This window comes from Tiliqua scincoides, chromosome 8 (genome assembly GCF_035046505.1).
Source record: "Tiliqua scincoides isolate rTilSci1 chromosome 8, rTilSci1.hap2, whole genome shotgun sequence".
NCBI classification, from domain to species: domain Eukaryota; kingdom Metazoa; phylum Chordata; class Lepidosauria; order Squamata; family Scincidae; genus Tiliqua; species Tiliqua scincoides.
The window spans coordinates 9,923,447-9,936,382 of record NC_089828.1 but is presented as its reverse complement, the minus strand read 5'-3'; the positions used below and the strand labels follow the sequence as shown (position 1 = coordinate 9,936,382).

The 12,936-nt window shown below is 45.9% G+C and overlaps 1 protein-coding gene across 1 annotated transcript in view; it reads right to left on the bottom strand.

The window, feature by feature from the left end:
• The window catches only part of LOC136658627 (cell surface hyaluronidase-like), an 89,237-nt gene extending 80,018 nt beyond the window's left edge, over positions 1–9,219 (bottom strand). The window contains exon 1 of the mRNA XM_066635417.1: positions 8,897–9,219. Coding sequence (XP_066491514.1) covers positions 8,897–9,219 — 323 coding nt within the window. The remainder of the gene's footprint in view (positions 1–8,896) is intronic.
• Between the last annotated feature and the right edge of the window lie 3,717 nt (positions 9,220–12,936).

The following is a 12,936-nucleotide window of genomic DNA, read 5'->3' as shown; positions in this document are numbered from 1 at the left end:
AGATAGAGGAAGGAAGGACTAGTCACTTTTCACCGATGAATGAAAAGTTCACAGGGGTGAAATAATCAGATCGGTAACCACCCTAATTCAGTGTTTCTCACTATATTTTTCTTCCTCCTCAATGTGCAACCCATTGTCGCAAAAAGTCACAATGGGGTCCACAAAATTTATGGAAACTGTGTTTTGTATGCGTGCCTACCAAGAAGTAAACTCCACTGAAAGCACCTGGACATCATCCTGAGTAAACATGCATAGAAGAAGAAGATAAACGTGCTGTTTATCTTCTTCCTGCCCCAACTCAATATGTGCATCTGTTCCACAGGTGAGCTCATGGAAATGTTGGCACTCAGGAAGCAATACAAGGTATCTATGAACCTACACTAAAGCCAAGCATAGGGATGTAGATTAGTGATTTTTTTGCCGCAGTTGCAGCAATATTGCATATTTGCCATCTGGCCCAAAGACTACATAAGAACAGCCCCACTGGATCAGGCTGTAGGCCCATCTAGTCCAGCTTCCTGTATCTCACAGCGGCCCACCAAATGCCCCAGGGAGCACACCAGATAACAAGAGACCTGCATCCTGGTGCCCTCCCTTTCATCTGGCATTCTGACATAACCCATTTCTAAAATTAGGAGGTTGCGCATACACATCATGGCTTATACCCCGTAATGGATTTTTCCTCCAGAAACTTGTCCAATCCCCTTTTAAAGGTGTCCAGGCCAGTTGCCATCACCACATCCTGTGGCAAAGAGTTCCACAGACCAACCACACGCTGAGTAAAGAAATATTTTCTTTTGTCTGTCCTAACTCTCCCAACACTCAATTTTAGTGGATGTCCCCTGGTTCTGGTGTCATGTGAGAGTGTAAAGAGCATCTCCCTATCCACTCTGTCCATATATGGACTGCACTTCCATATATGTGGAAGGTGAAAAGATGGGCTTATCTTCTGGTGGCAGAAAACTGACATCTACATGGTTATCTTAATGTCAGCAAGGAATAGAGGAGGACAGACCTTTGTGGCAGTTTTCTCTAGTTAGCCCATGTGTTTTTCCAAAATGCCTCCCTATTATTATTATTATTATTATTATTATTATTATTATTATTATTATTATTATTATTATTATTATTATTATTATTAATAATAATAATAATAATAATAATAATAATAATAATAATAATAATAATAATAATAATAATAATAAACAACTTTATTTATATGCCGCCCTTCTCCCCAGAGGGACCCAGGGCGGCTCACAACATATTAAAAACAGATTAAAAACATAATTTAACCACAAATAAAAACATATTAAAAACACATTAACATATACCCATAAAAACCATAGTCAGATAAAAAGTCAGATAAAAAGAGCAAAACATAGCAAATCAGAGGAATCAGGCCTGTAAAAATACTAAAAAGATACAGAAAAGATGTTTAAAAAGGCCATGCACTCAGAAGGCTTCTTTAAACAAAAATGTCTTCAGGCCTCGCCGAAAAGTCTCAAGAGAGGGAGCCATTCTCAAGTCAAGGGGAAGGGAATTCCATAATGTTGGTGCCACTACTGAGAAGGCCCTATTTCTTGCCGCCGCCCCACGTACCTCCCTAGGCGGCGGCACTTGTAAAAAGGCCTTCTCTGATGACCTAAGAGGACGAGCCGGATTGTACGGAAGTAGGCGATCTCTGAGATACCTGGGTAGATCTCTGGGTAGATCTCCCTACCCAGGCCAGCACTGATATGTCATCGGTAATGGACCTGCCCATTCACTGAGGCTGCTGTCAGTGGCCCTGCTCTGGGTACTCCCACTCTCAGAAATTAGGGAGACATTGATTACAGAGTGCATTTTGGGTGGTGGCACCTCACCTTTGGATCAACCTCCCCAGAGATAGTCCCCTGGCACCAGTTCTTCTCCATTCAAAGTGCCAAGCATTTTCTCAATGCTGCTGCTGCTTTTGATGATGATGATTAAAGCGGATTTCAGTATCTCACCATCACTGTCCACATGAGCTCTGTCCAGAAGGCCCAACATGGAGTCTTTCAACACTGCAGCAGCAAAATAGCTGACACAAACTGGAGAAGCCCCATTGCGGGTTTGGGGATTTCCCTGGGGGAAGGGGACAAAAGTCTCCTTCCCCTGAGGAGACCTCCAGCAGCTGCCATGGGACTGCAGGATGCAGTGGTAGCCGCTTTGGTGCCGCTACACCTGGCAGCAGAGTGATTTTTAGAATTGGGCTGTGTGTTCTTAGATGATGTCCAGAAAAGGATTCCAACTGATTCAGGATCCTCCATTTGAAATTTCACTTACTCCGACCCAAGTGTCCCACTTGGGAGGGGGACACCATTTGAGACCCTCAATCCTCATTACAGCAACCTGTGGTTCCAAGCTAGGCAAAACTCCCCCAATTTTAATTCTGGATGCGCCTGGATGAAGCATTATATGGTTTATGCCCTGAAAAGTTTTTTTAATTCACTTTCTTAAACTGCTTTAAATGATTATTTACTTCTTTAATATTGAGGCTTAATTGTTTTTATTCTGCTGTATTCTTTCTTAATTTTACAGAAGTAGAATATAAGAAACAATAACATGCACTAAAAACCATTAAGGAACAATTTTTTTTGTTAAAGTTTAGAAACAAATTTTAAACAGTCAAAGACAGTGGAATTAAGCACTTTTTCAACAGACACAGAAGCGAATGGAATCAGGGTAGAAATGAGTTTTAATGAATGTGTTCCAATATTTAAATATGTATGTATATACAGAAATTGTATACTGACTGATGAAGTTGAAAGGATTTCCATGCAATACAATTATACAGAGAGAGGAGATGGGGATGGATTTTGGATTTGCTCTGTTGGGTTGGACTTCTAATGTTTTCAACTTCTCAGTGTTCTACCCAGTGGCATAACTAGAGGGGGTGCAAAGCACTAAGTTTTGAAGGTGCCTGAACGCACCATGCAAACGGTCCCTCCCCTTCAGAGCCATTCCAGGTGGTGGGAGCAAAATGGATGCGTATTGCTCCCACTGTCCAGATTGGCTCCAAAGGGAGGGTGAGGGGCTGCTTGTACAGCACATTGTGGTGTCTGCAAAACTTAGTGCTTTGCACCCCCTTTAGCTACGCCACTGGGCATATACCTGCAAAAACAAAGCTTTATCAGGTAGGATGGCCAACCACAAAGGAGGACAACCTTGCGGCCAGGTGTGGAGAGGGGCTTTTGCTGGACAGGAGTGAGGAAAAACTGCAGCAGTTAAAAGTTCCTCTTCTCCACCAAACCATCTTCATTTGAATCAAGAGAACCCAAATGCAGGCCATATGTTGCATCCTAAGGTGAGGTCCAAGAGTGTACACATTCCCATTTCCTTCCTCCCCCCCTTTTTTTTTAAGGAAACTGGGAGGGCAGAGGAGGAGGAGAGATCTAGTAGGAGAAAAGTAGGAGAAAGAAAGAAAAGGAAAAATCTGTAAGGAGGAATCAGATGGACATGTACAATTAAAAAAATTAAGTGTGGGTTGTGTTTTGCAGGCTGGGGTTAAGGAAGGGATGCGGGATTGGAAAGAATTGAGGACTACAGATCTCTAGCATACTTAAAAGTACTGTACAGGCACTCTGCTTTCCTTAGGATGCGTTTGGTTCCCATCCCAACTGAGATGTCTCACTTCTACCAATAGAGGTCTCCTTTACACACCAATCATGTTGCTCATTGCTTTTTCTTGATCTCAAGGGAGCGTTTTGCCTGGGTGATAATCACACCGTATACTTTTCATTGTACTCTGCATTGATAGCACACTGAAGCTAAGATCTGCGCTATAAATATTGGTTAAAAATGGGAAAAAAAACTGGAGAAAGCATCCACAATTTATTGCAGGCACTAATTGCTCCTAGATAACAAGATCTCTCAGCCTGAAAAATAGATGCATGAGTGAGTCTACTACTATTAAATTAAAATGCCACTATTATGGTACAATTTGCCCTCTCTGACTGAAAAATGCCATATACATCACAAAGCACAAGTACAAATCCAATTGCAGCATTTAGGGAATTCTTTTCCCAAGCCACCTTGAAACTTCACTGAATATTAGTAGGGCTGTTGCTGGTTTATGAGCCCCCTGATCTCATGTATTTAAGAGCTGCTTGATCTGCAAATACTGGCAGCTGGTTTGGCATAGTGATTAAGTTATGACTGAGAGAAGTCCTTGGTTGAAATTTTGCCTCTGCAACCAACTCACAAAGTGACCTTGGGCAAGCCACCCGGTCTTAGCTCCCCAGCTCAAACACAGGGACAGGAACACTTACTCACTTGACAGGGTTGGTCCAAATCTTGCATCATGATAATACCTTTTGAAGAGCTTTGCACACTACAAAAGCACTACACAAGTACTAAATATGGTTATTAGCAAGTGTTTCTGTTCAGGACACATTTGGTTGCTTCACACATTTAGGATGTACACACATCCTGTAAGCATTACATGAACCCTAATTCCTTCCCCACTGCATTCTGACTGTATGTTTTCTCCTTTGCAGCTAATAGTAGTTCTAATGGTGGGGAACCTTTCTTCCCTGGCTCATGTCACAGCCCCAAATTTAAATCAGGTCCAAATTGATTCCACACCACTCAAACATAACATCTAGTTTGGTCCTCAATGTGTCCACTAGAACACTTCCCAAAATCCTCTGTTTCACAAATGTTCTATTGCAGAAAAGCACTGGTTCCCCAGTGCATAGGTTATTTAAAAATTAGATAGCTTCCTCATGACTTTGTTCATGGTTAGTTGGTCCAAATAAAGTTACCACCCTACAGTGGCTTTTGGATCTTCTTAAGACATTTTAGGGCCCAATCCTATCCAATTTCCCAGCACCTAATGCAGCTGCAATGCAGCCTTAATGTAAGAGAACAAATGTTCCCATACCTTTAGGAGGCCTCTGTGACTTCTGCCCCACCACAAGATGCAGTGCATGTTCCATTGGTACAGCTGCACCGGCACTGGAAAATTGGATAGGGTTGGGCCCTTAACTGTTTGCCCCTATAAAGTGTACTAATAAGAACAAGAACCAAGGAGCCCTGCTGGATCAGACCAAAGAGCCATCTAGCACAGCATTCCTCCACAGTGGCCAAGCAGACGCTTCAGGAAGGCCTCACAAGCAAGGCATGAAAGCACTAGCCCTCTCCCACCTATTGCTCCACCAACATGCTGTCCAGCAGCATACTGTTCCTTCTCTCTGAAGCTGTGGGTAATGCATGGTTTGGACTCCACAGTAACCAGAAGCAAGCATGGGAACTCATCTCGGCTTGACTTGACTCGAGTCATGCTAAGCTAAGCAGCTGTTTTTGATGACTCAAGTTGTGGATGTCACTGACCCCTGCTTGACTCATCCTCACCACTTGGGGTCAGTGACTCAAAAAAAGACCACCACCACCTTCTTTTTTGCTGTGCATTTTTGCTCAGGGACTTGCAACTCAGGACTCGAAATGACACAGACTCATGACTCGAAAGACTTGAAATTTTTCAAGTTGTAACAGCTGCACATTATGACTCGTGCGTTGAGGGGTCGGTGACTCATGACTCGACTCAAGCTTAGTGGCTTGAGCATATCCCTGACCAGTTGAAGGGAAGAATGAATGGTGTACCTACCATTCTGTTTCATATCAGGTTTAAGTGACGATTTCCTTGTTCTGAGCATCCGATGGCTCTGCAAGGAGAACATCTTGGGTTGCCTCACTTCAACCTGCACTCCCATGTTCTTGAGAACTTTTAGGGCTCTGTATAAGAAGGAAGGTTTCACTTTGGAATGTAATGGCTTCTGGAGATGAAGATGGATTTGGGGTGGATCTTCCGGCCGGTCACAGTTATGAAACTGAATGATATTTGAGGCCAAGTTAAGTCCAAAGGCTTTTATCAGTAAGAGTCTAGAGAACTTCTGGAGGATGTCACACGGTCCGGGCTCACCGCTATCTAGCTTTACTGCAAGATTCTGACTGAGAAGCAGCAGCCTCTGTTCCTCACGGCTTAAGAAATTGTTACTTCTCAAGGGGATGGTGAATTTATGAGATTCAGTGGCCTCTGGGAGAATTCTGTGAAGCAGTTCCTGATACTCTGTGTCCCATATAGAACTGCTGGGATTTAGAGTAATTTCTGAAATAATAAACAATATAGAAAGAATTTCATTGGTGAGAGGGCAAGAAGCAATGGCATGCTTGCTCCCCCAACCCACTACATTAGCAGCTGTGATAGGCCCTGAACAGGACCATGGTGGAAGCCTCCCATGCTGTGATCCTGATCTGGCGTGCCCCCATAGCTCCAATTTAGGAGGAAAAACAAGCACAGAGTTGCTTCATATAATGTATAGTTTGGCCCTTAATTACATATTTAGCGCCTTGGTCCAAGGAGTTCAGGATGGCACACACAGCCCCCCTCCAAGAAGAATCTTGTGAGATCAGTTGGGCTGCAAGACAGTGATTACTCCAAGGTCACCCAATAGGAACTGCAGCTGAGCAGGGATTTGAGTTCAGGTCTCCCTGGGTTAAGTCCAACATTTTAAGCACTATTCAATCATATTGCTGGATTTGAGCCATGAGACCTGCGTTCAAACCTCTACTTAGCCATGAATTTCACTGGGCAGTCTTGGGTCAGCCAACTCTCTCTCCCTCCCCCCCTTGAGCATTTTTAATGGAAAGGCAGTTAATTGTAAAAACTCATCATTTTAACATATTATTTCTTTTAGCAGATTTGACCATTTGTTAACAGCTCACACCCAAAGACAGGTCTCATTCAGACAGAAGGGGATTCTCCCCTACACAAATGGGCACTGGAGAACTACAGGCTCTGCTCTTTGCGTGTGCAAAAGAAGAGGACAAAAAATGTCAGCTTTCGATTTTTTAAACTAACCACAGTTTTGTGTGTTCTCCAAACTTGGGTGGTTATTAACAAACCAAGAACAAACCTTGTTTCAGATCTATGGTTCCCCATTGTCTGAATAGTTAGGCTTACCAGATACAGAGTGCCTTTAACCCATTTCTACCCAGCCCACAGGTGTAGCCATTTGATCCCTGTTGCATATAAGCAATGTTGGGCAGAGATGGCTTTTAACTATTATATAGAAGAGGGAATTTTGGCAGGTGCAACTCAACATGGAAGGTGCAACTCAAAAAGCTGCACCTGCCAAAATCCCCTCTTCTATACAATGGTTAAAGGTATAGACACACTGTCCCCTTTTTATCAGATAACCCTATGAGTAGCTCCTCTGCCCTTTCCACACAAGATCAAAAGTGGTGGGGACCTGGTGAAAGGGTACTGTGGGTTATGACGTGGTGCTGGTGCAGTGTCATACTTAAGAAGCACTTCTACAACAACTCTGTTACTAGATCTTGCCCAAATTAGATGTGGGTGGAGAAGAGGTATGGCAGGTGAAGGAACTGGTCAGATAAGCCTACTTTTACCAATAGGAACATGACTCCCCCTTGCACCAGGCTGCATCTTCCCTACACATAGGTACATGGATGTATGCAAATACCCATGCACCTGTGTGTGTGTGAGTGTGAAGATCATCCAGGTGCCTATTTATTTTGGCAGGAAAGTGTGGTGTTTTCCATTGTTCCTTATATACCAAACATTAAACATGTTTAGGTCAGCACCTGGCCGGCAAGCAGGCAGCAGTAGCAGGAGGAGGAGGAGACTGGCAAATGCCAGAGCACTGGAGGCTGGTGAAGGAAGCCATGCTGAGTGACAAGCTGGGTCTTTCAGGTGAGGCAAAGGTGTTTGGTGTTGCTGTTTCTCAGGTCCTCTTTCTCGCTGAAGGGAGAGTGACCTTGGAAGTCCTACTAGGTGCAAGTGAGGAGCTGCTGGTAGCAGCTTGGCCAGGGGGAGCAGAGAAATAGCAGCCTGGCGACACTGGAGGAGTCCTGCAAGAAACATTCAGAGGCCTTTCCATTTCAGTGTTCATATATTTTCTTCTTTCCCAGCATACAGTTCTGTTCCTTTCTGGAGCAAAGTTTTCCCTCTAGACTTGTATTAAAGTTATTGACATGCATTTTCTGTACTGAGCAGGCAAACATGATCCCAGAGCAACCCTGACCACAAGTTGCCAACTAGTTTACCCGCTTATTGCTCTGGTAGAAGCATCTCAGTCTATTAGGAGCAGTGGCACAGGGCACAAACTAGACCAGTGTTTCTCAACTAGTGGTACTTGTACCACTGGTGGTACGCATGGGATGTTCAGACCCTTTCTGCCTGGGAGTGAGACCAGCAATACAATGTGATTAGCAGTGGTAGGATGGGCTACCATTATAGCCCATTCTCAGGACTTACCCCTCTATCAACTTATAGGGACTTACAGCCCAGTCCTATCCGCACTTTCCTGGAAATAAGCCCCATTGACTCTAATGGGGCTTGCTTCTGAGTAGACATGCATAGGATTGGGCTGTCATTCCTCCTTCAAGGGGGGACTTACTTCCAAGTAGACATGCCTAGCATTGGGTTCTTACACCCCAATCCTCTGCGTGTCTACTCGGAAGTAAGCCTCGCTATAGTCAATGGGGCTTACTCCTGGGAAAGTGTGGATAGGATTGCATCCTTAGTCACCAAGACCACAACTACAGGGAGGGCGAGTGCAGGCTCCTTTGTGTTTGTACACACATGCCTACTACACGAGTAGAGTCAGTCCCACTGCGCTGGCGGAGATTTACTCCCGAGTATGCACGGAGGGGGAGGAGGGCAAGCAGCCTGGACCTGAGCAATTAACTCTTTCCCTTCCACCGATCTCCACGCCCAGGGGCTGGGGAGCCTCCCCGGGAGGAGCCAGGGCACCGCGCAGGCGCAGCTTGGTGCGCAGAGCGCCAGCGGAGGCTGGAGCATCCCTTCTGCTGGGGGGATGTGGCCGCGTCCTCTCCCCCGCCGCCCACTCACCTGGATCTGCTGGTCCGGACAGCATCTTCCACTGGATGGGCTTGCTGGAGCCTCTTCCAGCAGGGCTGGCTGGCTGGCTGGCTGGCGGTGAAGCCAACGTTGCAGGCAGGCGTGGCTACAGCCTGCAAAGCTCCTCTGCAGGAGGACCCCGACCCGGGCAGGGCACGATCGGCTGCTGGTCTGCTCTCATCTCCAGCGCCCGCTTGGAGCCTGGGCAGGGAAAGCCCTGGCTCGCCTCTCCGCCCTTCCAGGGCACACAGGGGCGCAGCCAGGGGAGCGCCACCAAAACCAGGCAGGGAGAGCTGCAGGATGGGTTTTTCCATCTCCACCCCGCCTGCAGCTTCCCCCAGCTGACCACAGCCCTTTCCCAAATATTATCCAACGACACACAAGCAAATCAGGGCTAGATCCGGGGCTTGCGTTGGGGAGCGGGGCATTAGCACTACCTTCTCCAGAGCCCAGGTCAACCAGGCAGGTATACCTGACCTCCTGGCTGAACTTTGATCTCCATGGCCCGGATTTGCTAGGCAGGTAGACCTGAGCTCCTGCCTGGACTTGGAGCCCAGATCTCCCTGCCCCATAGACCTGGGCTCCCATTCTGACTGCCTTCTGGAGCTGCCTCTTCCAGCTGCTACTGGTCTCAATAGCCAAGGTTTGCTGGGTGGGTAGACCTGGGCTCCTGCACCAGACTTGGAGCCCTGATCTTCCTGGCAGGTATACCTGGGCTTCCATTCCAACTGCTCTCTGGAGCTGCCTCTTCCAGGCAGCTAGAGCTGGGCTGCCAGTTGAACTGGCCTCAATAGCCAATGTTTGCTGGGTGAGTAGACCTGGGCTTCTCTGTCTGGACTTGGAGCCCAAATCTTCCTGCCGGGTAGAGCCAGGCTTCCATTCTGAGCCACCTCTTCCAGACCTGGGCTGCTGCCTGGACTTGAAGCCTGCTAGGTAGACCTGGGCTCTCATTTTGCCTCTTCCAGACGGACAGACCTTGGCTCCTGGCTGTGCCTGAGCTGTTCCCGATCCTGGTGGGTGCCCTTCTCCATTGGCATTGGCACAACAGTTTGGTAGGGCCACATACCCATGAACCACCCAATCCACCCCTAAGACAGCCCCCTTGAGCTTTCCCCACTCATCTGCCCAATAATAATGAAATGTGCCTGGTTTATGCTCTCCGTGATTACTAGGACAGGCCAAGTTCCTTTCTCTCCCCTCAATTCCAGAGTTAAAAAAAAAATCAGTAGTGAACAATGACTACCTGCATATTGATCAGGCTTAACTAGTTGCATTTAAATAATTTTCCATAGTACTAAACTAGTCTTAGGGGTTTCTTTCAGTTCTGCTTTAAGAACATAAGAACAGCCCAGTTGGATCACGCCATCGGCCCATCTAGTCCAGCTTCCTGTATCTCACAGTGGCCCACCAAATGTGCTTTAACCCTATTCATAATGAAGCAATCACCTCCTGCTGCTATAACTTTACTGCATCCATATTCATTCTGTGTTACACACTGAAAAGGAGAGAAACCTTTAATCAGGTATTTGATCTTTAAACATTAAAATCAAATCCAATTTTGGATAATCTTTTGGGGTCTTGGAACCGCACAAAGCATGTAGAAAACAGGAAACAGTGGTTTTGCCAATTATCCCCAAGTCAGTTCAATGGTTTTTCTTTAAATTCATGTAAACAAAAGCTGCAGGTTTTGACAGCTGCATAACTCAGCCCTTTCACAGTGGACGGAAATAACCTACTCTGGCTGGAACATTTCAGGTTCTCCAAAGCTTTTAAGAACTGCCTGTACACAAGAATAACCCTTGGCATACACCCAAGGGTTATTAAGGAATTGAAGAATGAAGTTGCAGATCTCTTGACTAAGGTATGCAACTTGTCCCTCAAAACGGCCACGGTACCAGAAGATTGGAGGATAGCAAATGTCACGCCTATTTTTAAAAAGGGAAAGAGGGGGGACCCGGGAAACTATAGGCCGGTCAGCCTAACATCCATACCGGGTAAGATGGTGGAATGCCTCATCAAAGATAGGATCTCAAAACACATAGACGAACAGGCCTTGCTGAGGGAGAGTCAGCATGGCTTCTGTAAGGGTAAGTCTTGCCTCACAAACCTTATAGAATTCTTTGAAAAGGTCAACAGGCATGTGGATGCGGGAGAACCCGTGGACATTATATATCTGGACTTTCAGAAGGCGTTTGACACGGTCCCTCACCAAAGGCTAGTGAAAAAACTCCACAGTCAGGGAATTAGAGGACAGGTCCTCTCGTGGATTGAGAACTGGTTGGAGGCCAGGAAGCAGAGAGTGGGTGTCAATGGGCAATTTTCACAATGGAGAGAGGTGAAAAGCGGTGTGCCCCAAGGATCTGTCCTGGGACCGGTGCTTTTCAACCTCTTCATAAATGACCTGGAGACAGGGTTGAGCAGTGAAGTGGCTAAGTTTGCAGATGACACCAAACTTTTCCGAGTGGTAAAGACCAGAAGTGATTGTGAGGAGCTCCAGAAGGATCTCTCCAGACTGGCAGAATGGGCAGCAAAATGGCAGATGCGCTTCAATGTCAGTAAGTGTAAAGTCATGCACATTGGGGCAAAAAATCAAAACTTTAGATATAGGCTGATGGGTTCTGAGCTGTCTGTGACAGATCAGGAGAGAGATCTTGGGGTGGTGGTGGACAGGTCGATGAAAGTGTCGACCCAATGTGCGGCAGCAGTGAAGAAGGCCAATTCTATGCTTGGGATCATTAGGAAGGGTATTGAGAACAAAACGGTTAGTATTATAATGCCGTTGTACAAATCGATGGTAAGGCCACACCTGGAGCATTGTGTCCAGTTCTGGTCGCCGCATCTCAAAAAAGACATAGTGGAAATGGAAAAGGTGCAAAAGAGAGCGACTAAGATGATTACGGGGCTGGGGCACCTTCCTTATGAGGAAAGGCTACGGCGTTTGGGCCTCTTCAGCCTAGAAAAGAGACGCTTGAGGGGGGACATGATTGAGACATACAAAATTATGCAGGGGATGGACAGAGTGGATAGGGAGATGCTCTTTACACTCTCACATAATACCAGAACCAGGGGACATCCACTAAAATTGATTGTTGGGCGGGTTAGGACAGACAAAAGAAAATATTTCTTTACTCAGCGCGTGGTCGGTCTGTGGAACTCCTTGCCACAGGATGTGGTGCTGGCGTCTAGCCTAGACGCCTTTAAAAGGGGATTGGACGAGTTTCTGGAGGAAAAATCCATTATGGGGTACAAGCCATGATGTGTATGTGCAACCTCCTGATTTTAGGAATGGGTTAAGTCAGAATGCCAGATGTAGGGGAGAGCACCAGGATGAGGTCTCTTGTTATCTGGTGTGCTCCCTGGGGCATTTGGTGGGCCGCTGTGAGATACAGGAAGCTGGACTAGATGGGCCTATGGCCTGATCCAGTGGGGCTGTTCTTATGTTCTTATGTATAGGCAGAGAGGAAGGAAAAAGGTTTGTAGTATTGTAAAAAGTTGTATTCTTGAGTCCACCTGAAGATTGTGCAGTTGGGAAAAGCTGAAGGAGAGAAAGGGGCAGAGTCACCAATCTACTGCCTTCTGGAATGACTGGACTGGGTTGTTTTTTTAACGTGAAGTGCATGATTAAGAATTCTGACATTTTTTGGAGACTCAAGTCAAAAAGAATACAAATCAATCTGTGGCAATACAAGGGAATGAAGTGAACACACACAAGGTATTTCACACAAAAATATTCTGCTAAAGTATGCAGGTATCCACTATTCAGGCTACCCTGAATAGCTGCATTTTGACATTCTCAGGCAATCATGCCTGAGAGAATGTGATTATCTTATTCGTTACACCCATTTGAAATGGGGCAGGCACATATGCTGTGTGTGTAATGTCACTATTTAGGATAACTGGAGAAACTAGCTTGGATGTGCCAGAGATTGGTTTGCAATACAGTGGAATAGCCATTCCCATGGTTGTCTACCAGGCACTGAAACAAAGCTTCAATATAATGTTAATTACTCTGACTTTGTTGTTCCAAGAAA